The sequence below is a fragment of the Dinoponera quadriceps genome, unplaced genomic scaffold, assembly GCF_001313825.1.
Source record: "Dinoponera quadriceps isolate SergipeBrazil2010 unplaced genomic scaffold, ASM131382v1 scaffold696, whole genome shotgun sequence".
Taxonomy (NCBI): Eukaryota; Metazoa; Arthropoda; class Insecta; order Hymenoptera; family Formicidae; genus Dinoponera; species Dinoponera quadriceps.
Window position 1 is genome coordinate 951,807 of NW_014554799.1, and position 21,850 is coordinate 973,656.

Here is a 21,850-nt window from a genome sequence, read left to right on the forward strand (position 1 = left end):
CCCTCTGCGCTGCTTAGCGGGTTATGAGAGATATCATTCGCGATGTCTTGTGATAAGGCGAGACAACGCGAGTGTTATTACGTGTTCGTGTGTTAGTGCGCAAAAACCTAGCCAATACAATAATGCAGACGTATAACGTGTATAAATTTCTAAATCACGCTTCGTATAGCGTGAAAGTTACTTTTACGTTGTTGTTGAAATTACGTTATGTACAAGTTTCACCATTTTCCAAAAGTACAAGCAATGACACATCTATGTTAAATATCTTACTTTGAATTTCACGGATGCATATATGTTATATTTAAGACTCTCTCAAGTTCATCTTCAGACGCTGTACGGCTCGTTTCATTGGCTACGAAGCGTCTGAAGATGAACTTTAAACGATCACAAATATAAGATCCGATTATGAATACCGCCCTATAACTATTATAACATATTCGTTATATAACATTCAATGTTCAAGTCATACAGCAGCGACTAAATGAAATAATAAAACTGTAATATAACATATTATACCATATTCGTTACATAATTTTTATTTCTAAATTATACAGCAGCGACCGAATGTGTTGGCCGTGTAGTTATGCGCGAAAAGACAGTAAAATAAGAAAAAATAAAAATATACGAAATTATGATATAATATCTGGGAGAATATCGCAGAAAACCGCGGAAAATCGTCGGCAGAAACACATATTATACATCTTTTGCCTGTCTTTATATATCTGTGCCGCTCATTTCCATTTGTCTCTTCGCGCGAGAACTTAACGATTACGACTTCAATTATCCCGCGACATCCAGTTGGACGAAAAGATGGAGGTTTCTTGCCAGGCGGGGATAAGTGGAAAAACTCTTATCGAGTCGCAACTGCCGACGCGCAACGGCATCTGTAAGTATCAATGCAAGGCACATCGGGCACGCGCGGAGATTACGCCGGTGGCCGGGGTATTACACGTAGCAAAAAGTCGACGGCGGAGAAAGCGCGCCCGTACGATGCAACCGAGATGCGTGCGTTTAAACTTGACACTCACCATCACGATCTCGCGTCTCTCTCTCTCGTGGTGGCGCGTCGTGTCGCAGGCCAAACCGGTTGTTATTATCTCGCGAGAGACGTAACGCGGCCGTGTAATCCTTACTTGAAACATGAATCCCGATTCGACAGATTGTGTTCGGCCAAACGTCGCTATATATCGATACGCGAAGGCTATAAAGGAATCGGAAAGCGCATTAACGCGACAACTTAATGCGGCCGATCCTTCGCGGAGTTCGCGTTGTAATATTTTACCGCGGTCCTCTCCGTTTTCTAACTTAACGTCCGCGAACGTTCGAGACACAATGAAGGAAGGAGTGATTAATTTCGCCGGTTTTTTTTCCCTTATATCGGCCCCCTGCGCCTGCTTGGCTGCAATATCACATCTGACATACTCCGTGGAACTGCACGTGGCCGATTACGCGACGAGGGACTTTTTCGATTAATATTGCGATAGATATTAATGAAATCGTAGCGGGCCGTCCGCCGGCTCGATATTTACGAGTTTAATATAACTTCCTCGCGAGCAATGATTAATAGCGCGTATAATTGTTACCGAGGTGCAGCGTTAATACCATCGAGTCAATCCGCTGATTAATCACGGCGTCGGTTCGGACCGCCGAACTGACGAGTAGAAATCGTAATTTCCGCTTGACTTTGACACGAAGCGCGCGGTTCGCGCTCTCGAGTGTATCAAGTGTGCCGTTTCAGTTATGCGTGCGAATGGACACGTGCGCCGGCAAAATCGATACTCGCTCGGGATCTGCGAAATAGGCCAAAGAAAATGAGCGGCAATAGGATGCAGCTGCGAGAGAGATGACGAAGTTCCAAATATAACGCAAGTGGCGCTATTGAAGAGTGCGAGCGCGAACGTCCATCATTTTAAGCACTTCGATTCGGGAGGTTTGCGATTCGCGTTGCGGCCGCTATTGATATTGTATTTCGCGCGTATTGAATATCGCGCCTCGGAAGAGGGGAAGGGGGACTTCGTGAGTCGCTCGAGTCCAGTTTCGGTGCTGAGGAAAATCGGTGAATGCCGATTCCTCACCTCATTGACAATTTTACGCGGTTCGTTTCCCTTCGAATCATTTCCGACTACGATCGCAAAATTCCTCTTCAATTTTCCGCGCGATTCGCGTTTCTCAGAGCGACCTCACCGGAGTATCTCGCGCGAGAAATAAATTTCTAGAGAATTGATGGTTCCGTGTAGCGTTATGGAAGACTCACTGACCGTGTCGATGAGTCTCGTGGGAGCGATACGTCGATGGGTGCTGCGCCGAGCATTTCGACTCGCTCGTAAAATGCGCGGATGCCTAATCGTAAATTTATGAAATGCACGCGCCACGATTATTCAAGAAGGTTAATTGCCGGTTAGCTCGCGGATCAATTAGATGGCGATTCTCGTCACTGATCGGCATCGACGGTCGTGCCTCGAGATTCGGTCGACCACCTGTCGCGCGAATTACCGACCCTTGGAAGATTAATGCTCCGGCGGAACGGGGACGACTTCAATATATGGCGCGAGATCCGACTTCGCACGATCGAGAAACCGACGGCTTCTTCTCCCACGTACGCGGTTTTTCAGCCACGTAAGCGTCATTCCCGATAGAAATTGACGAGAAAGGGAAACGAGAGCTCGCTGGACCGTAAGATGCTCCCGTCACTCTACCATGAACAATGGCGCAGACCTATCGAGCGCGAACGTGCTTTTTAAATTTCATTGTTTTACGTAAAAACGATTTTCAATAGTCGTTAATGGATTCTACCGGAAATTATTTTAACGAAGAAAAACGGTATATTATAGTTGGGAAAGACAGTGTTACTAAATAAAAATCCAAGATCGCGAAAAAGACAGTATTTCTGATGACGCTTCTTGTGAATAATTGCAAGAGATATAATAAGTAAATAGTTAACGACTTTGCGAAATCCAGCAGTCAGTCAGCGACTGACGCGCGAGGTTGTATAGCCGGCACTCGACTTTTCGTCGGGATCGCTCCCCGGTGAAAGCGACTAAAAAGAATATTTCGAGGAGGGCCCGATAAAAAGACGGTGGCACGATACATCGCGCGCTGACACTTTTATGGCGTCTCGAGCGACGAAATGCGGCGTCTCGATAGATAACACTCAATAAATATTTAATAAACGTCAGTGACCGTGTGCATTGACGCGGAGCGAAATTTGACGGTCCGGAGAAGGATCGATATTTTCACCAGCTGAGCTGTGTGTAGCCCGCGTGATTTATCGGCCGTCGCTTTTATTAGCGGATTATTTATAGCGAGCAGCAATCTGCGCGGCACATACGTATCGCCCAGTGATTATAGCACTGATGACGGATGCAATCAATAGCTGGCGCGTAATATCGAAATAAACGATCTGTCGTGGCGCGGATCCCTCGCAACGTTGCGAGTTATTAACATTTTGCGATGTTTACAGTTTCTCTCTCTTTTTTACGACGCGTCAAATGTACACGTGAGTAATCCGTGGGCCGAAATGTTTGGCCCACTTGCGCCATGCTCCGTCCTGGTGTTACTTGAAAATCCCGTTATCATATCTCGCTCTTTTTATCGGACTTTTCTCGAGAAACTCGCTCAAACCCTTTCATCAGAACATTCCTTCGATAAAAGAAACAACTACGGATAACAGAATTATATTTGTCATAAGGGATATCGCGCAAGACGTACCATCTGAAATTCGGCTGTTTATTGACTTTTCCCATAGTTGTTGATCGTACGTTAAAGAGTCCTCACGAATTACACTAGTCAACGAATTTTATCTTCTTCTCTGTATCCGGAATATGGATAGGCATTTCCGAATAGTCTTCAGCTGTTGAATACGAATCCGTTATCTAAATCCGGCTATTATGTCGCAATGTTAAGAGAAATGAGGTCAGAGCGGGCGAATACGCTAGTTTTTAGGATTTTCGTGCTACGTTGTAACATCGACAGCAAATTTTTTCTCCCGAATTTCGTTAATGCCACGCAAAAGTATCAACTTTCAGCTTTAAAATGCATTTCGTAACGTTTCGGCACGATTTTTTTGTTTTCAGGATATAGCTAAAATTAAAAACGCTGATCGCATGCGGTCGACATCGATATTATGTTTAGCTGTATCCGGAAAACAAAAAATCACACCGAAACGATGCAGAATGTATTTTGAAGCTAAAAATGGATACTTTGGCACAGCATCGACGAAATGTAGGAAATGTAGGAAAAAATTTGATGCTGCAACGTCATGAGAATTCTTAAAACTGGCTCTTTTCACGCCACTTTTCTCAAAATTGTGAACCAATAACCATAGTTGAATAAAGGATTCATGTTCAGCAGACGAAAAGCATTCAGAAGCACCTATTCTCGTCCAGGGTGCAGAAATCCTATTGACCAATGTTATAGTTATACGCGTTCCTTCATCTATAGAACTATGCATAGGAGAAATACGATAAGTTACCACACACGTAAGTCGAGTTTAATGAATTACAAAGTCTTTCATAGAGATAGAGCTCGGATATCGAAGAGTCTGTACAAAAAGATCGAATCGCTTCTCCCAGAATGGCCAAGCTTTTTGAGCAAAGTCATAACTTGAGGTACCGGCCCGAGGATAATCCTGTTCTTTGGAGTCCTCGCATATCCGCCAGGCGACAGTACTACGTACTCTCGCAAGCCTTTACGGATTTTCAGCGTTCTTGGGCTTTCACGCCAGGAAAGTCCAAAGGGAACGCGTGGCTTCCGGCATTACCCCTTAGGTAGGAAACTCGGTGGATCGGCGGATCGAAAGTTTCACCCTTGTAGTAGTAAAACCTTTGGGGTAAAAGAAAGTAAGAGCCGCGCCGTGCGGACTTCGCGAAACTTACCGCTCAGCGGATTAAGTATCGAGTTCGTGACGTCGGGAACTTCGCGTGCATAATATCGAGTTTGGAAGTCCGATGGCGGAAACCGACCGGAAGCGGTCTGCGCGCGAGGTCGCAGGGAGACAATCGACGTCACCAATGGCAGTTGGCGTTTCACCTCGCGTCGGGAGCGAGTGTCGCTCGAACAATCGGGAAATCCAGTAATTGGGCCGAACGATCGAGAATCTCATATTACGAAAAATTCCGCATTAACATCACGAGTGTCCCGGGCGTGGAAACGCGTCCCGTTCGCGGAATCGTCCCCCTTCCTTCGTTTGCATTCACGTCGGCAAATATGTTATTTTGCGTAAATACCAATTATCATACACTGCTTTTAATGCGAACGATTAAAAGCCACGGTCGCTATCGCAGTTTCGACGAGGTTTCGCTGTGTCCGAACGTTCCGCACGTGGGCCGCGCGTGGGCGAGTTTACGCGTGTGCCCACGTGGAGGACCGTTTCGGCCTTGAGTGATTAAGTCGCGTCGTCGCGCCTCCAAAATTCAATTCGGCGGAGGAAGCCAACGGGAAGGATCTCTTCAAGTCGCGTGAATTTTACCAACGACGCGTTGTTTCCGCGATGACGGTTGAGAAACCGCGTCGTTAATTAGGTCGTCGCGAAGCCGCGCGCACCAATTAGCCCTTTTCGCCGACTCGGCGCTTTCGTGCTCGGGACTGGAAATTGACAGGCGATGCCAACTGCGGCGTTTCAAAGGGGAGAGAGAGAGAAAGAGAGAGAGAGAGAGAGGGGGGAGGAGGGAAACGGAGAAAGAGAGAATGAGAGAGAGGCGCATCTAGCTGGCATCCATCTCGCGAACACGAATCCAGCCGACAAGATGATGCAAAACGCGGCGGGAATTGCGCGCGAATTAACGTGCACACGCGAATGCGCTCGGTAGAATCGAACATCTCCCCGCGGGGGATCGGCGCATCCACTGCACGTGACGGACATGCGATTGCACTATTAGCAAACGTGTGGCGCCGTTATCCCACGTTCGTCACTCTCCTGCCGGACTCGGAGCGACTCGCGGAAGATAACTCGCGCCGCGAAAGTATAATCGATATTGTGTAAAATTACATTTACGCGGCCGACAAAGGGCGGCCGGACGTCGCGACGGCTCTCTTTCCCCTGCGACGGCTTAATTGAAAGCTTTACACGTGGCTGTTTTACGAGAGCGCACACGTGTTTTTATACAAATGGAGCGTTGCGTACCCCGGGCGATGACAAGAGAGTCCTTTAACGCGCGATTAATACGGCGTCGAAAACCACGCGACGCTTTGATATTTCGCTCATCGTGCTTTTTCTATGATATATATATATATATATATCTCTCTCTCTTTGTTGGTCTTTATGGCTTTTATTTTATCTCGTTACTTTCATTATACTTGTTACTTCGAGCGTCCAACGGGTTTTTGTTGGACGCTCGATGCACGAACGTGAAATTGCGCATCGTGTGTCTTCGAATTGTGTTCTAAAATATATGCCGGGGAACTCATTACTCGGAAAATATTATTCGGCGAGTTCGCGCTTAAACATAATATTTTTCGAGCTCTGCCTTTGCACGCGTGCCGTCTGAAACAATATTGTCGTAGGGAAATCGCAATTGATGTTATCACGACGCATCAAATCCGTTATATATTTATAATGTATGATACACATATTATAATGTACCCGCCAGAGTCGAAATTTTACCTCTACATTAACCCCGCAAATTTGGCTGAACTTGAAGGATCAATGAAGAATCTTGAATTGAAACAATATAAAGACTGTCGTCCTACCACAAAAGGCAACTTACTGTTATTCTTCCCAAGTTGTCGTTTAAAAAAGAATTTGTGTTTCAGATTTTATATCCGATTATCTCGATATTCTATCGGCATTTAGTCTCATCTTAATTTCAACAAGTTATATATTAATCATGCAACATACTTAATTGCAGACAAAGCATGTGCGATAAGCAAATGTTAAATAATCAAAATCGGGTAAATAATGGGATTAATGAGCCAATAAAGCAACGATCTTCATAATCCCCTTATTATTTCTTTCAGTGGCGTCGGAAACTTCGATAGGATTTGGAGATTCAAAAGAAATGAAAAGGAAGGAGTTGTAAGCTAAAGATAACAATTTTGCCAACCAATGGTGTTATGAATCAATCAAGATTTAAATTTAAATATCATATGTATATATTAGTAAAAATAAACAAAAGTGAGAAGAAGCTTTTGACAGATGTCAACAAGACTTGCGACCCAATGGGCATTATTAGACAAACAAATCAATTTGAAAGATTTAAATATTTAAATTATATATCATTTTCGATCGGGAATATATATAATTATAGACATTCATGCACCATTTATCGACTGTTTGGATTAATACTTCTTGCTACACGAAATAAGTACAACGGCAATTATACAGATATTGACAAATAATTAATAATTAAATTGACAAATAAATTAGAGATTAATGAAGCTGCAATTGTCGTGTTATAATTTGTCAAATGATGATAGATTATGAGTGCTGGCCTACATTTCAACTCGGGATATCTCTGTATCCCTCGGTAAGTTTATAATGAATGATTCCACACACCTGGAAACATATGATGCATCGTTGTCCGCATCCTGGCGTATTATGTATTACTCCTCCGTCAGAGCATCCGGATACTTTCTCATGGCACTGACAACGGCATTGGCACAGGCATTAACACTCGTATAGATATGATTCGATCGGAGAAACGCGTGTTAATTAACGCAATGTCAATCCGATTAAATATTTCAAGAGTAAACTGAAAAGACGGAAAAGAACTAACGCGTTAATATACATACTCGTCAGTCAGTTTCGTTCACTAATTCGAGACGCAACGACTCCGTCACGGAAAGATATATGACGCGCAAGAAAACTAAAATAATCGGCAAAAAGGGCAAAAACATTCCCCGCTAATCGCCGACCGTTGTCGCTCACCAATTAATGACGCGAACGTAATCAATGACGCGAGCGGGGACCGAAAGGTCACAGCAATCAACACTCTCAAAACAACTTCTTCAAATCCCACCCCGAATTCGCCAACATCTTCTCGCTTTTAATTAAAGATTATTGCTCTTTTGCTATTTCGCTATTTTTTACCAAATCCAAATTTGAGTCTGTTTTTAATCTTCAAATCCTATCAAAACTTTCAATGCCGATAAAAAAAGATTATACAAAAATTATATATCAACAGATTATAAAAGAGCGAAAAGTTTGCTGTTTTATTCATCCATTAATCCTTTAATTTACCTATATTAATTATTTAGTATTTGCTTATCGCACGCATTCTGTTTGCAATCGAGTAAATTACATAATAAATACACATTATTCATTGGAATTAAAGATCAAACACAGATAAAATATCGAGGTAAAATGAAATCATTTTGAAACAAGTTCTTCCGAACCTTTAGCATGTGGAAAAGAGCGGTGAACCGCAATGCGCGACATGAAATGTCGGATAACAGCCTATATAACGTTATGTCTCGAGATTCTTTGTCGATTCTTCGAATTCAATGGAATTTTCCGATTTAATATGTAAAAAATATTAAAGTTAATATGAGAGCAAAATTTCGGGCAGCCTTTCATGCTTCATCGGAGAGTCACAACCGACAGAAACGGCGGCTGTGACAATGCGCTGTTAAAAGAAAAGCAGATCAGCGGCCACCGAGTTAATAAACTGGAGCACGCGGAGCGCAACAGGGTTGACCTGAAGGGATGCAGGAAGCCACTAATGAGCGCGCGATACGCCGAGACACGTAACACTCGTATCGAAGGCTTAAATCTAATCCCAAGGATGCGCCCGATAGGCCGGCCCGCGAGACTCGCGTATGCAGAACACGTATAATGGAATACCCGGCGGGTTTCGATCGGGAGCCAATTACCAGCGCAATCGAACGGTACGGTAGCCGCGCGCAACCTAGTAAACTTAACCGCAGGATTTAAACGGACGGGGACGGCCGTTCTACATTTAAGGCGAATCCATTCGGACGCCACGAAATTGTTCCCGTCGTTCGTTTCTCGTTCGATCGGCCGAAGAGCGTTGCGACTTACCATCGGTAGAACTCCCGACGAAACTGGGCGACTGAGTCTCGGAGGGCGTCACGTTTGCATCGCGAACGTCGGGAAAATACGACGGAGGGAAACGTCGTTTATGCGTTTGAAAACTACACCTGGATGCACCCGTCGAAATTCGCGGCGTTCGGAAACATTCGAGGTGTCACCGGTGTGACAACGGTGGTGTCGTTCGGAAACTGTTACCGGGTGCATCTCAGGAGGATAATTTTCCATCCGGAAATTTCAAGGTGGACGCGGCTGACTTGTTGCATTTGAAATATTTTCAACTGCGGCAATGGAGCGCGTAAATTTATCAAAGTACATGAAAAGTTACATACTGGCGAAGACAATCGGTGGATGTACGATCTCCAGGGATCTTTCATAGTATCTGACGTGGTTGCACAACAAAAAAAAAACCTTGGGTCCAAATGTTAAAATCTTCTTGTGTGTTACCAACTTTTGATTATTGCTTCAATGTAAAATTAACACACAACTAGTATGTTACCATTTTCCTCACGTTTTCTTGCGTTATATTTATGTCAGTTTGATAACTTAACATTTTCTGTGTATCGTTTAAAAATAAAATATTATTCCAAGCTCTCTCGACATAATCGCTTAGTTAATTTAACACATCGTGTCTGTTGTCTCAACATTTCGCGTTAAATCGATATTCAACATGTATAAGTGTTAGGAATTGAAATCATTACTATCATGCGTTGAAAGAAAACGTCTTAGTGCCAATCCATTAGCATTTTAAATTTGCGAACAGATAACACACGACGAATTGTTTCGATTTGAGATTTCGAGTGGACTTTTTCGGACATGTGTAAAAAATATTAAAGTTAATTTTATTTTTTACTGCGCGCGTTCGAAAACTCTCCGTAGTCGAAATGAAGCCTGCCGCCACCATTCATTCTATCCTCTGCTTTACTCTGCCCAACTGTCGGAATAATATTTCCGCAGGCCAGGAAAGAAAGTAGGCAGACAGGTACTCACCTGTTCGTCGTGTTGTGCGCCAGGAAGGACTTCGGCAGCGACAAGGATCGCTGGTGAGGATCCAAGGCGACGTCGCTCGTCAGGGAATCCTCGCCCCTGGTGGGCGCGCTACCGGGCCTGGACAGCGTGCCGTCCTTCGGCGGCTCTATCAGCGTCTTCAGGGAACCGATCACGGCGTCTTCCATCGGCGTGGACGCGCCGGAGCTCTTCGCGTTCCGCGGGCTCTTCGTCACCGTGCGGTCCGACGTGGTGACCCAGATGTCACTGCTGGAGGATGACAGGGTATTCGTCGACGAGGAAGCGATCGGACCACTGGGCGATCGGCTGATGTTCATCCCTTGAATGGGCGACACCTTCCTGTCCTTGTTATCGGCGCTCTCGAATGCGCCCGGGTACTCGGGCTTCCGGTACACCCGGTGATGCATCTGATCCCTCTTCTCCACCCCGGAGCCTGTGTTTGGACATCGATTCGTACGTGATGCGTTTATTCAATGAGATTCACGGAGAATACGAGTTATCGCGTCTACTTCGACATTAAAATAAAAATCACTTTGATTGACTTCCGAGTTAACGCCGCGTCCTTCGTGGATTTGTTCCCGACATTTCGTGAACGTTTCAGTTTACTTCCTCGGGATGAGAAGCGGCCTAAGATTGACAACATTCCATCCGTCACCTTGAAGAAAGGCACGTTCACGAAACATTGGAAACGAATCCATGAAGGGACGCTAACTCGGAAGCCAATTCAAGTATTTTCCAGCCATAACCGCGAAAACCTAAAATATCACATTAAAATAAGAACGTTTCCCAAGTTTGGGAGAAGCAATCTTCACAAAATGTTTCGAAAATAGACACAGGAAATCTGCTTCCTAATTCGTAGAAGAAGTTCGATCAAATTTCTCGAGACAATTGAGAGCCAGTGTTGGACAGAACGCACGTCGTAGCAATGCGATACCGACCGTTGCCGTTGGTCCCCTCCAACGGCGACCACCTATTAGCCTGCTTCAGCACGCCCTTGGGTTTCTCCTGAAACTTGGCGTTGCTCTGCTGGCTGCTCCTGCTCTTCCGCGAGTTGTCCCTCTCGCGGAGCTCCCGATCGTCCATCCGTTCCAAGGAAGCCGGCGAAGAACTGGCGCTGCCCCGGTGGCTGCCGGCGTCGGTGGAGAGCCGCTGATGCGCCGGATAGCTCTGCGACAGCTTCATGAAGACCGGCGCCTGATTCGGCGAGTAGAGACTTTCTCTCTGGGAACAGTGAGGCCAGAAGTCGCACGTACTGCTGTTGCAGCGCAGCTTCGTGTCAGGGCTCATGCAGAAGTCTTGGTTGGCGGACGGCGTGTTCGTGTTCGGCGTCGTCGCGCCTCTCTGTAGTGTGCGCGGCCGCCGGGATTGTTGCTGTTGCTGCTGTTGCTGCGCCGGATTGGGCACTTTCGGCGGCGGCTGCTGCTGCGGCTGCTTAGAGGATATGATGTAGACGTCGTAGGTGTTGTTGGAATTGCCTCGCCTCTGTTCTTGACTCTCCTCGCGACGCTCGTAGCGGGTCGACATCAGGCTTCTCACCGCAGCGCGACTTCGCGTGCCGTACAGGTACTCGGTCACCACTTCCGCCTCGCGCAGAAGATTCTCGTTCACGGCGTCGTCGGTGGACTGAGCTTTCCCTGGGTGATTCGAAAGAGACGGTCGAATACGGAAGTGAGACTGGCCGCTCGGCTCGTCCGATTTTTATCACTGACGTGACGCTATTCCAAGGCTCTCTTCCTTTCGGTTCCTTGGATCGTTAGCTTTCAAGTATACTCGACGCATCGTCTGAGTGTTAATTGCTTACGAGAGATATATAACTGAGTTTGATTTGATATTAAATAAAAAAGTACAAACAATTAAAGAGAAAATATTAAAATGTTAAAAATGTAAGAAAGACAGATGTCACGAATAGAGTTCATCGTTATAAAAGTTTAGAAGGTGCGATCATTATTTTTTCACGAAAGCAGTCTCATAAGAAATGTACTTGCAAACATCGATAGTCCGCGTTTGTGCTTCCGCACTCATAAAATATTCGATATACGCGCGTGGAACGTTGAGAGCCGGCGTATAGAATATCCAAGAGGCGGTACTCACGGTTTTGAAGAACATGACGCTTGGACCTCTCGCCTCCTCGATCATTCACGATCTTCACGACGACCCTGTGAGCTTCGTTCGAGTGATCCCTCTGTGCGCCAGTCGCTCCCGCTCCCGGTGACCGTTTCTCTGGTAACTGAAGACTCCTGGACCTTCTGACTCGAGACTGATGCGAGTCAGGTGACACCTGATTGGTCCTGGCACTTTGATGCTGCCTCGGGATATTAACTCTTCGGAATGGATTAGGCGTGGACGATCGTCCTTGTCGTCCCTCGCTGCTCGACGAAGAAGACGACGAGGAGGGCGAATTGAACATCTGTTTTCCCGACTCGGAAGACCCCGGCGACCTTTTCAGCCCCTGTTGGCTTCTGTGGATTCTCCTAGATATAACACTTGGACATTTTATTTCTCGACAAAATTGCGGTAGACTTCGCCGCAAAGCGTATCCGCGGAACAATAACAAATCCATTTTCTACGAAACAAAAGGGAAAATAATAGCAGAGAGTTGGACAGAATTGAGGTACAAAGTGAAAATAAAATCAAGCGTAAAATCGAATTTGCGCGCGAGGATTAACTGCTAAATATTCGTTGTGGCTTGTGAAAAAAAAAGGGTATTTTCGACGGAATTTTTGCAATGCTTGTTATCTTTCAATAAAACACTGCCTCTACGAACTGCGTTGGTTTTCGTGTTGCCTACCCTTGTCTGTTGGGTGAAATCCGTTCGCCATTGGCGCGGATCGACTCTGTGGACGAGTTCAACGCGACAGCCGATGACGACACCAGGCTGAGATTTAAGGAGGAACTGGGATTGTCGTCTTCGTCACCGTCGTCATATCTAGCACCGAAATACCGACATTTCTGCATTCGGCGTTTCTCACTTGCGATAAAATTCTACTCTAATTTCGCATACGCTAACTCTACTTCGACATCGGTCGGCATTTCATCCACTGACACAACAGAAACGTCTAAGTTGACTTAAGACCGCTGTACACCGGATATATCTATCCCAGACTGTCGAACGTAACTAACTGTTAACTCTAAGCACAGGCAATTTCAACCGTTAAAGGATCAAGTTAGATCTATGGAGGGATCGCGCGTGAGGTAAGGAAAATCACGCACCCTTCCACCGAGGAATCCGTGTTCTCCGCCAAGCTGGGCATTACGGACTTGGTAACGCAGCTGTCGAGGCTCCTGAATCCCATCGACGACGACGACGAGCTGGAGGATTCGATGTACCTCTGGGCGAATTGCGTCCTCCTCGAGGACGACTGGTCCTCCAGGGACTTCGCCTGCGCCATGCGATATTGCTGTTGCTGCTGCTGCTGGCTGGAGTTCTGCCGCTTCGACCTGGCGGACGCCGAGGCGGAATTCTTCCTGGACGGCAAGGAGCTCCAGTTGACCTGGTGCGGCGGCGGCGACGGCGGCGGGCTGATGATATCGCTGTCGACGATGGCGTTCGATCGCGGCAGGAAGGGCGCCTTGCCGTAACTGCTGCGCCCGGAATGCCGGGAAGAGGATTTCCTGCCGACCTGGTCCTGGAACGCCGGCGGCGGCGATATGATCGGCGTGACCGACGGCGGCGAGAAGGACTCCGGGATGTTGTGAGGCGACGTGCACGCGCTGGTGGTTATCGAGTCGTAGTCCTGGTTGTGCAGAGCGAGGAAGTCCGGCCTCTGGGAGTCCAGCCTGGAGAATTCCAACGGACACTTGCCCGGCTCGCTGTTGCAATGGTAGTCCGCCAACTTCACCGCCGCCCGCCGCGGCAAAGGCAGGGTGCCGGTGGTGGCGTTCACCAGGTTGTCGTAGTTCGACCGACGATTCTCGTCCAACGACCGCTGCTGCACCTGCACCCAGCCGGACCGGCCCAGGTAGACGCCGTCGACCTCCTGGTCGCACCATCGCACGGGCGACAACTCGCGGCTGCAGTTGCCGCTGATGAAGAGCTCGCCGGACGTGCCGCTGTTGCCCGACAGGAAGGAGTTCGTGGCCTCGCGCCGTCGGGAGCCGGGGATCTACGTGGGAGAGTCTCGCGTTGCCAACGGATCAACTACATCGCCTCTGCCTTCCGCATCCGCTCCGGATTTTTGACGCTTCGTTTTTCGGTAACGCGCAAGCAACAAACTCGCCCGCTTTCATTTCGACAACTCGTTTAAGGCCGGCTCAATTTAATTCCAGCGACGCGGCTCGAAACGGGGCGCGATGCGAAACTCGTCGTTCATTTCCACCGTGCACCTTCGTGGCGATTAGGACGAAAGTTAATTAGAAACCGGTGCAGAGCCGTTCTTAATTAATTAAAATATTAATGAACACTGACCGCTAATTTACGTGTGATGCTCTTCGCCAAAGACGGAGGTGAAAGAAGACGAAGGGGGAGGGAATCAGTTGGACCTCACTTAACTTTAATTAATATCCGCGGGAACGACCCCTTCCTCGGCTACCGTGCGGACTCGATCTCTATCTCCGATATCGCTGTATAAGCCGGGAGCGGCGCGTATCCGACGAGTGGAGCGGGATTCCACTTACTTGACCATGGCCGTCCTGGCGATGCTTGAGACCCGACGTCGACGTGGTTGACGTGGATGTATCGTGACGTTTCAAGGAAGGTATCGAACTGCCGCGGTTGTAGGAGCCGCGCGCGCTCCCACCGGATTTCCCTCTGCTGCCAGTCTGACTCTTGTTGCTGCTGACGCTGTACGAGGAACCTTGAGAGCCGACCTCCCAGGGGTCCGCCGTGTTGCGAAGATGGAGGATCGACATGTTCGGGCCCCTGCAACCGAAATTTCCCTCCCGTCGAATCTGGCTTAGGCGCCGGGGATAATACATCGCGCACCGCCGCTTATCCTTGAAGGAACAAAGTGTCTGACGGGGCCGATTAGCGTCCGCATGGCCGTGTTCGGGTAATGACACTGCCGCACGACGACGGTAATGCGGATACGATGGACAGTATGCGTTTGACTTTCACGTCGATTTGTCATACGACACGTCATTTTCCGCGCGCGCTGTTTGCAAGGACGCGTGAATTATGCAACGAACGTATTCCAGCTTCGTGAGAATTTCGTATTAAAAAGGATATTATGCACGGGAAAAGAGAGTTCGGTCGAATTCGCTGGACGATGAGCTGACCGAACGCGTTTCGGCCGGAGGGAAGGGAAACTTCGGTTGTAAGAATCAAGCTTGGATCGTAAGAACAAGAAACTCGATTTCCATCAACCCGCATCGCGTTTGGTTTATTCATTGTATTCCGATAAATTCAATCGACCTTTTTTCCGTGTGCGTAAGCATCCGTCGTGTATCGTTCTCGCGCGAAATTCGTAATTCTCCCCCTGTAATACGCTTCGCCGTTGAGAATGAGAACGAACGAGATCGTAACTATGCGAAAGTATCTTTTTCTTCTTTTCTCGCGCGCCGCTGCGTAAACGTGCACCTCGTTTCCCTGTCTCTTTGCTTTGCCATCATCGAATCTAGAATCTCGCTTTACTTTGTTGCAAAAGGAAATCGACTTGCGGCGCACTTTAGCATCTCCGGGGATTTTATGCGACAGTCGGTGTAGGAAGCCTCTCGCCTCCGCCGACGTCTCGAAGTAAGATAGATGCGCTCGTTTTTGCTTGTCTTCCCTCTCTCTCTCTCTCTCTTTCTTTCTTTCCCTTCTTCCCTCTTTCGGCATCTTTATTCACTTCTCTCTTTCTCTCTCTCTCTCTTTCTCTCTCTCCTACCCAACAATACCTATATCATGCTTAGGCACGACGATGAATATTTATATAACGAGATTGTGTACTACACCAAGCACTAGGAAGAGGAAGAGATACAGACAGTAGTGGAGAAAGAGGAAAGGAAGCAGAGAGAGAGAGAAAGAGAGAGAGAGAGAGTGAAGGCGGTATATCCAGGTTGCATCGCGTGCACCTGTGCGTCGGCTAAGAACCCGCGGCGATGTGTGAAAGTCAGATATCCGGATAATTTTCCTTGGAAGAAGATGCCGTGACCTCTCCCTCTCTCCCCCCCCCCCTCTCTCTTTCTCTCTCTCTTCGCGGACAAATGCATCTCCTGCGTTATCTCTTCCTTCCTGTTTCTGCTTCCGTCTTTCGCTCTCATCCTGTTTCTTTCTCACTATGTCTCTTCTCTCCTCGCGCGAACCCTCGCGAGTCTTCCGTCGTACGGGAAAAATTGCGCTGTAAACCGCCGTGTGATATAAAAATGTCAAACTCTGCACTACATACACGAAGAGACAGAGATATTCTCGTGCGAGTACATTTAATAAGAAGAGCCGTGAGCAGATTGTATGGCTCTTTCTCGCTTCGGAGATGGTGAGTAAAGAAAAAGAAGAAAAAAAGTATAAAAATCACCGGCGGGATCGGCTCGATTGATGTTTTCGTCGTCAAACGGCCCGGACGAAGTTTGTCGTTTGCCCAGAGAGTCGACCGCCTTTGACATCGTCTGTGATTAACGCCACGATCAAAGAAGTCACACGCCGCGGGAGACATGCAGGAGAAACGCTCGCGAAAATGAAATTCCCGGAGAGATTCGGATCGCGTCTCAAAGTCTCGCTGCTGCCGCCGCCACCGCTGCTGTATTAGATGCAATTTTAATTCGAACGGATAAATTCGGCATTAGCCGTTCGAGAGCGCGTTAAAAGCTCTCAGCCGGGAAACTTATCGCAGAGACGTGAGATTTTGCGGAAGCGGCGCGGACTTGATTTGGCGGAGCGTTGAAAAATTATTAATGAGAAACTCAGGGGATTTACGAGCGGCGCGAAAGCCATGATTTATAGAAGCATTAATTAATTTCAGGCAAAGACAGGCTAAGACGTTCGTAACGGGCGAAACTAGGTGACAAAGCATATTTCGGATACGTTACTCGCCGCGAATAATCTCCCGTCGATATCGCTTCGTCGTGTGGCTGACGAAACGCGCCGAATAATTCGGTCGGTCGCTATCGAGTGGGACGAAAATATCTGTCCCCGATTAATCATATTTACCTCTTAACCGACATGATACGCGGAGTCCGCCGGTTTCCTTTGATCGGCGCGGCGTGGTTGAAATAAAACCGTTCCTCAAATAGAACGATTCGTCGGACTTCAAACAGAACAACGCTATGCACAGCGGACACCTTCTCTTTCAGCCCGCAATCGCGCACATTTCCGTCAATACACCGGTCGCATTGAAAAACAGCTTCTCGTCCGTTATATTTGATCGACTTTTTCACAATGTCGGGGCGATCGTTTATCTCACACGTGTCGCGAAACGGTTTCGCGGCATAATTACGTCCGTTAATTTATTTATTTACGAGCGTCTCGAGCGTTATGAGGAGCTCCGGTTGTTCCTGCGGATTAATTGACGAACGATCGACCTGCGAAAATCGACATTACTTCAGATTTACGGTTCTTCCGATGAATTTAACATTCCTCCGTGTAAACAGGTTGCGCCCGGCGGCGAGTATCCGAGTGCACGAAGTGACTCGAGAAGAGAGTACGTCGTCGTGCGGGTCCATTGGGCCTCATGAAAGTTACATCGTGTGTAAGCACGCGGGACCGACGTTAAGAGCAAACACGAGTGGCGTAACGATCGAATTGGATGTTTCCTACCACCGGATGCGACGTTCTAACTTCACGAGATCAGTTTTGTCGTCGACGGCTTTCTCGGCGACGTGGCTGCGCGATTTCACTGCACGCTCGGTTCCCCTCCGTCCGCGAAATTCTCTCGATCGCGTGCACTTTATCGTTCCAGGGACCGCTGCGCGCTTGGGAAGACGCACTAAGCCGGTCAAAGGGAACTCGGAAGTCACTCCTGCATCGTCAGGAGTCCTCGGGGAAAAACGAGACGCGAGATTACCTGTCGACGCGCGAGATGGGGCCCGCGCTGCCGATCTCGGTTGTATCCGCGGCCGGACTGACTCTCCGCGGCGGCAGGGCGGGAGGTGCGGCCTGACCGGGAGCTTGGCTCGAGGACGAGGTCGAAACGGGCCCTCCGACGCCCACGCTACCCCCACGTACCCCATCTTCGGCCGAGTGCTGCCTCGAGGACTGCGAGTTCTGCGACAGCCAACGGCGCCCGGCGCTTCGTGTCACCACCGTGGGCCCACCGGGTCCCGGCTGATGACCTATCGTGCTCCCACCATCCAGCGACGTGCTCTGTAACCGAAATTCAAGGTCGTTCTACGTGGGCGCTCGTGGACGAACCGAAGAAACCTGTAGGATGTAGCTTCACTGACGATCGCAGTGTCGCGAGACGTAATCCGAAAGAATATTCCCGAGACGTACGGCGAATCGAATATTCCCGGGAGCGAGAAATCGCTTATCTTTCGATTCAGATCACATCTTCGATTCAGAATGCGAAGAAATTGAGCCGTGCGATCGAAATCTTAGATTGGACATCTGAATCATATCGTACTCTCTTAAGTTGAATCAGTGGGACTAATGTATCACTAATTGAATCGGTGGAACGATAATCAGTGAGTATTCACTAATTTTTCGTGAAAACTCTTCCACTCAGATGTTTCGTCTATCCGATGAATACCGTCGATGATATATCTAGACCGAGCGTTGAGGAGCGGAGGTCGAGATGCACGTAGGAAAGGATGCGCTCCGATGCGTCTCCCTTCGTTTTCGCTCAGGCACGCGCATAGATGGGAGGGAATGCAAAACAGAGCGCATCCTTTTTGCACTTCCATGCCTCGAATAAAGATAAACGCTCGGTCGAGCGATATACAATGTCTACGGTGATACCACGGTGATTGCACTTTAGAGAGTAGAAACCAGAGAGAAGATACATCTCGAAAACGAGCCGCTCGACAAAATGCCAGCTTCTCTCGATCTTCCGAGAGGCGATTCCCGAAAACGCCGCTACCTCGCGCGGCTCCCGAAGCTTCCCTTTCTTCTCCGGCGTTATTGGACTCCCTCGTTAACTGCGCGTCGTTAGCGGGAGCTATCATCGCCAGCCATGATCATTATGAAATTGTGTCAATCGCTAAAGGGGCCCATGCTAGGGCGCCATTATCGTTACATCGACCGGCGAGCTAAACCCGCGGCCGTGCGCGAGAGGCCGTTTCTACTTCCAAATACGGGCGAAGCACGTACAACGGGCGGCCCCGCGGCTGGCGCAACTCCGTGTGTGCCGATGAAAGTATTTTTATTCTCGTCCCGGTCGCGCGCGAGAGGACCCGAGAACCCGTCCGCCGCCGCCGACCGATCTGTCGCCGCGAGCCTCAAACGTGCGTATCGTTTTATCGACTTTCATTACTCCGCGCGGACCAATATCCCTTTGTGACGCGGCCGTGAGATTTTAAAACAGCTGTCCGTCAATTCATTTACGATGTCGCGAGCGCGGCCGAACGTACGAAAACAGATTACAGAGACGAGCGGTTTTAAAATAACATCGAAGAATTTACCGTGCCGCGGCGGGGGAAGGTATTTTTCCGATTGGCCCCGTTTGTTGTTTCGCAACGCGATTAAAATGAATAACCGTCGAACCGACGATGTCGATGTCAATCGGTGAATTCCGAAAAGCCTCGTAGCAGGTGGAATGCGGTTATTACGTACATTCACGTGATTCTTCCTGGACGTAACGGACGAGTCCTGCGAGGATCCTCGCGCGTAGTGCCGGGCGAAGACCTCGGCGAGCCTGGACCTTCCCGAGCTCGTCGCATTTGACTTCGGCTTATTTGGCGGCGAGCCATCGACGACGCCGGCCAAATTCGGATTACTGCTCTTGCGCTCCGGAAACACTAAGTGCTCGATGTTCGGCGTGTATCCAGGATCGCTCCTGACGATATCTTGGAGCGTCCGGCGACTTCCCGCGCCGGGCCCGCCGTTACTGAAACGAACCGCCAACGCGTCTGATCGATTATCTCGTCAACGGCGACGATGAATTCGCAGGGAACGTTAACTCCAAGGATACAAAAGAAAGGGTGGCAAACGGGCCTTTAAGAGCCCATTCCCGGCTGTTGGAGCGATGTAATATTAAATTTTGCGGGAAGGTGTAAATGTTTCACGCGTAATAACGCACGTAGCGGATTATTCTCCGGACAAACGTACATGGTGAAACAACCTTCCACGTTGAGCGAGTCGCAATTATTTTCTCATATATAATACCCCTTATCCTTTGCCGAACATTGAAATAATTAATGACGCATATGTGGCGAGATAAGTTTCACTTGCGAAAAATACTGCCTCAGTCGGGAGGACACTTATATCCTCCCGTAAAATTTAATATTGCATCGCTACGACAGCCGCGATTAACCCTAGAATACTAACCCGACGTCTTGGAAACGTGCACGCAGTAAGAAACTTTGTGTAAGTAGCGGGCCTGACATTTTTGTATTGTTCTAACATGGGAATATGTTAAAAATTACACAAATATGTGTTGGATTAACATATTCACTTTGTTAAAGCAACACAAATTTCAGTGGACCGTTACTTATATAAAATTGTTTACTGTGTAATAATTAAAAATTAGATATATTTTTTTTTAATATAAAATAAAATAATGTCTCGGCGTCAGGATGAAAAATAGAGGAGAAAGGGAGTTCGTAAAAATTATCTACGTTTCGGAGACTCACGTTAATATTCTAAGGTTCCGCCTTCTCTTTCCTTGCTTTGTTATCTACAGAGCTAATGTAAATATATAGTTTTTCAAGAATACGAATTTCCGACGGTGCCTCGAAACTCGCGAATGCTTTCGTCCGGATGAACCCCGAGCTGCTCCCATAATTGCCGGCTGACAGAAATTCTCGGCAATTTCATCGTGCAAACTAACCTGGGCCTGAAACCGTGCGACTGTCTCTGCCCTCGTCTCTTCCCGCTGCCATGCCCGGGCTTGATGTTCGTAGCCTCGGCCAGTTGCAGCAAACGGCTGCGATGCTGCTGCAACAGCGGGTCTTCCGGACGATTCATTCTACCCTGCGCACCTGGAATCCCGTCGTTCCTGCATCCTGGAAGAGACAGAGAGAAGAAGGGGCGCAGTGAATTTACTTGAAAATACTCGCACCCGCACTCTTTAACGATCTTACGCAGCGCGTCCGCTCTTACTTTTTGCGCGACGCAAACAGCATATTTTTGCTACCGTTACTTTGAAGCCTCTCTAGCGTGATAACGGTTAAAGGGCTCTTTTAAGGATAATGAAGCTCTGCTTCGAGCGACCGAGAGGCCTGAGGAGAGTTAACGTAGAGCGCGAATAGAAAGAAGAAAAAAAATAAAATAAAGCGAAGCGAAAGATTTGTGAACAATGAGAGTTAATTAAAATTTACGCAACAACGTCTGCACGACAACGAACGCTTTCTCTCGCGGCGTCTCGCTCACGACGCATTATGTGGGACCGGTAAAAGCGATAGCCCGAATAATTCTTTCGACAGGAATCCGCCGGGATCAGAGGGAAAATTTACTACAGGCGGACACACACTCGCGCGCCTCTTCCTCACTCGTTTTCTCTTTTATCTCGCCTTTGACGGAGGTAGAGCAGGACCAGATATAAAAGGGACAAGAAAAATGGTGTTCTCCTTCGCCGCAGGAACACCGGGCATGCCCGCCATTGTTTCAGCGCGCCGGGTCGCCTTTAAAAATGCTCTCCTTTCGCCTCCCCAGTGAGTGAGGCAATTCCTTATCGCGCATGTAATACGTCATAAATTCATGCTTTTCCGGGGAAAAACGATAGTTCCCCTCCGAAATATGTTCGACGCTTTAGCACGATGCGAGTAACACGAAAACGCGTTAGCGCTCGTGTTTATCACGATATATTCGCCTGAGAAGCCTTTCCCGTGCGTAGGTGTATGGGAAAG

General features: G+C 48.0%; 1 protein-coding gene across 5 annotated transcripts in view; it reads right to left on the minus strand.

Moving 5' to 3' along the window:
* The window catches only part of LOC106742017, a 139,958-nt gene that overhangs the window by 62,596 nt on the left and 55,512 nt on the right, over nucleotides 1-21,850 (minus strand). For 4 of the 5 annotated variants that reach the window (XM_014614583.1, XM_014614584.1, XM_014614582.1 and 1 more), the window contains 9 exons: nucleotides 20,833-21,007; nucleotides 19,617-19,890; nucleotides 17,911-18,209; nucleotides 14,609-14,852; nucleotides 13,205-14,097; nucleotides 12,783-12,920; nucleotides 12,086-12,465; nucleotides 10,933-11,628; nucleotides 9,977-10,427 (listed from right to left, as the gene is read on the minus strand). In XM_014614583.1, coding sequence (XP_014470069.1) covers nucleotides 9,977-10,427; nucleotides 10,933-11,628; nucleotides 12,086-12,465; nucleotides 12,783-12,920; nucleotides 13,205-14,097; nucleotides 14,609-14,852; nucleotides 17,911-18,209; nucleotides 19,617-19,890; nucleotides 20,833-21,007 — 3,550 coding nt within the window. The remainder of the gene's footprint in view (nucleotides 1-9,976; nucleotides 10,428-10,932; nucleotides 11,629-12,085; nucleotides 12,466-12,782; nucleotides 12,921-13,204; nucleotides 14,098-14,608; nucleotides 14,853-17,910; nucleotides 18,210-19,616; nucleotides 19,891-20,832; nucleotides 21,008-21,850) is intronic. The other variant, XM_014614586.1, reaches the window with a different exon arrangement.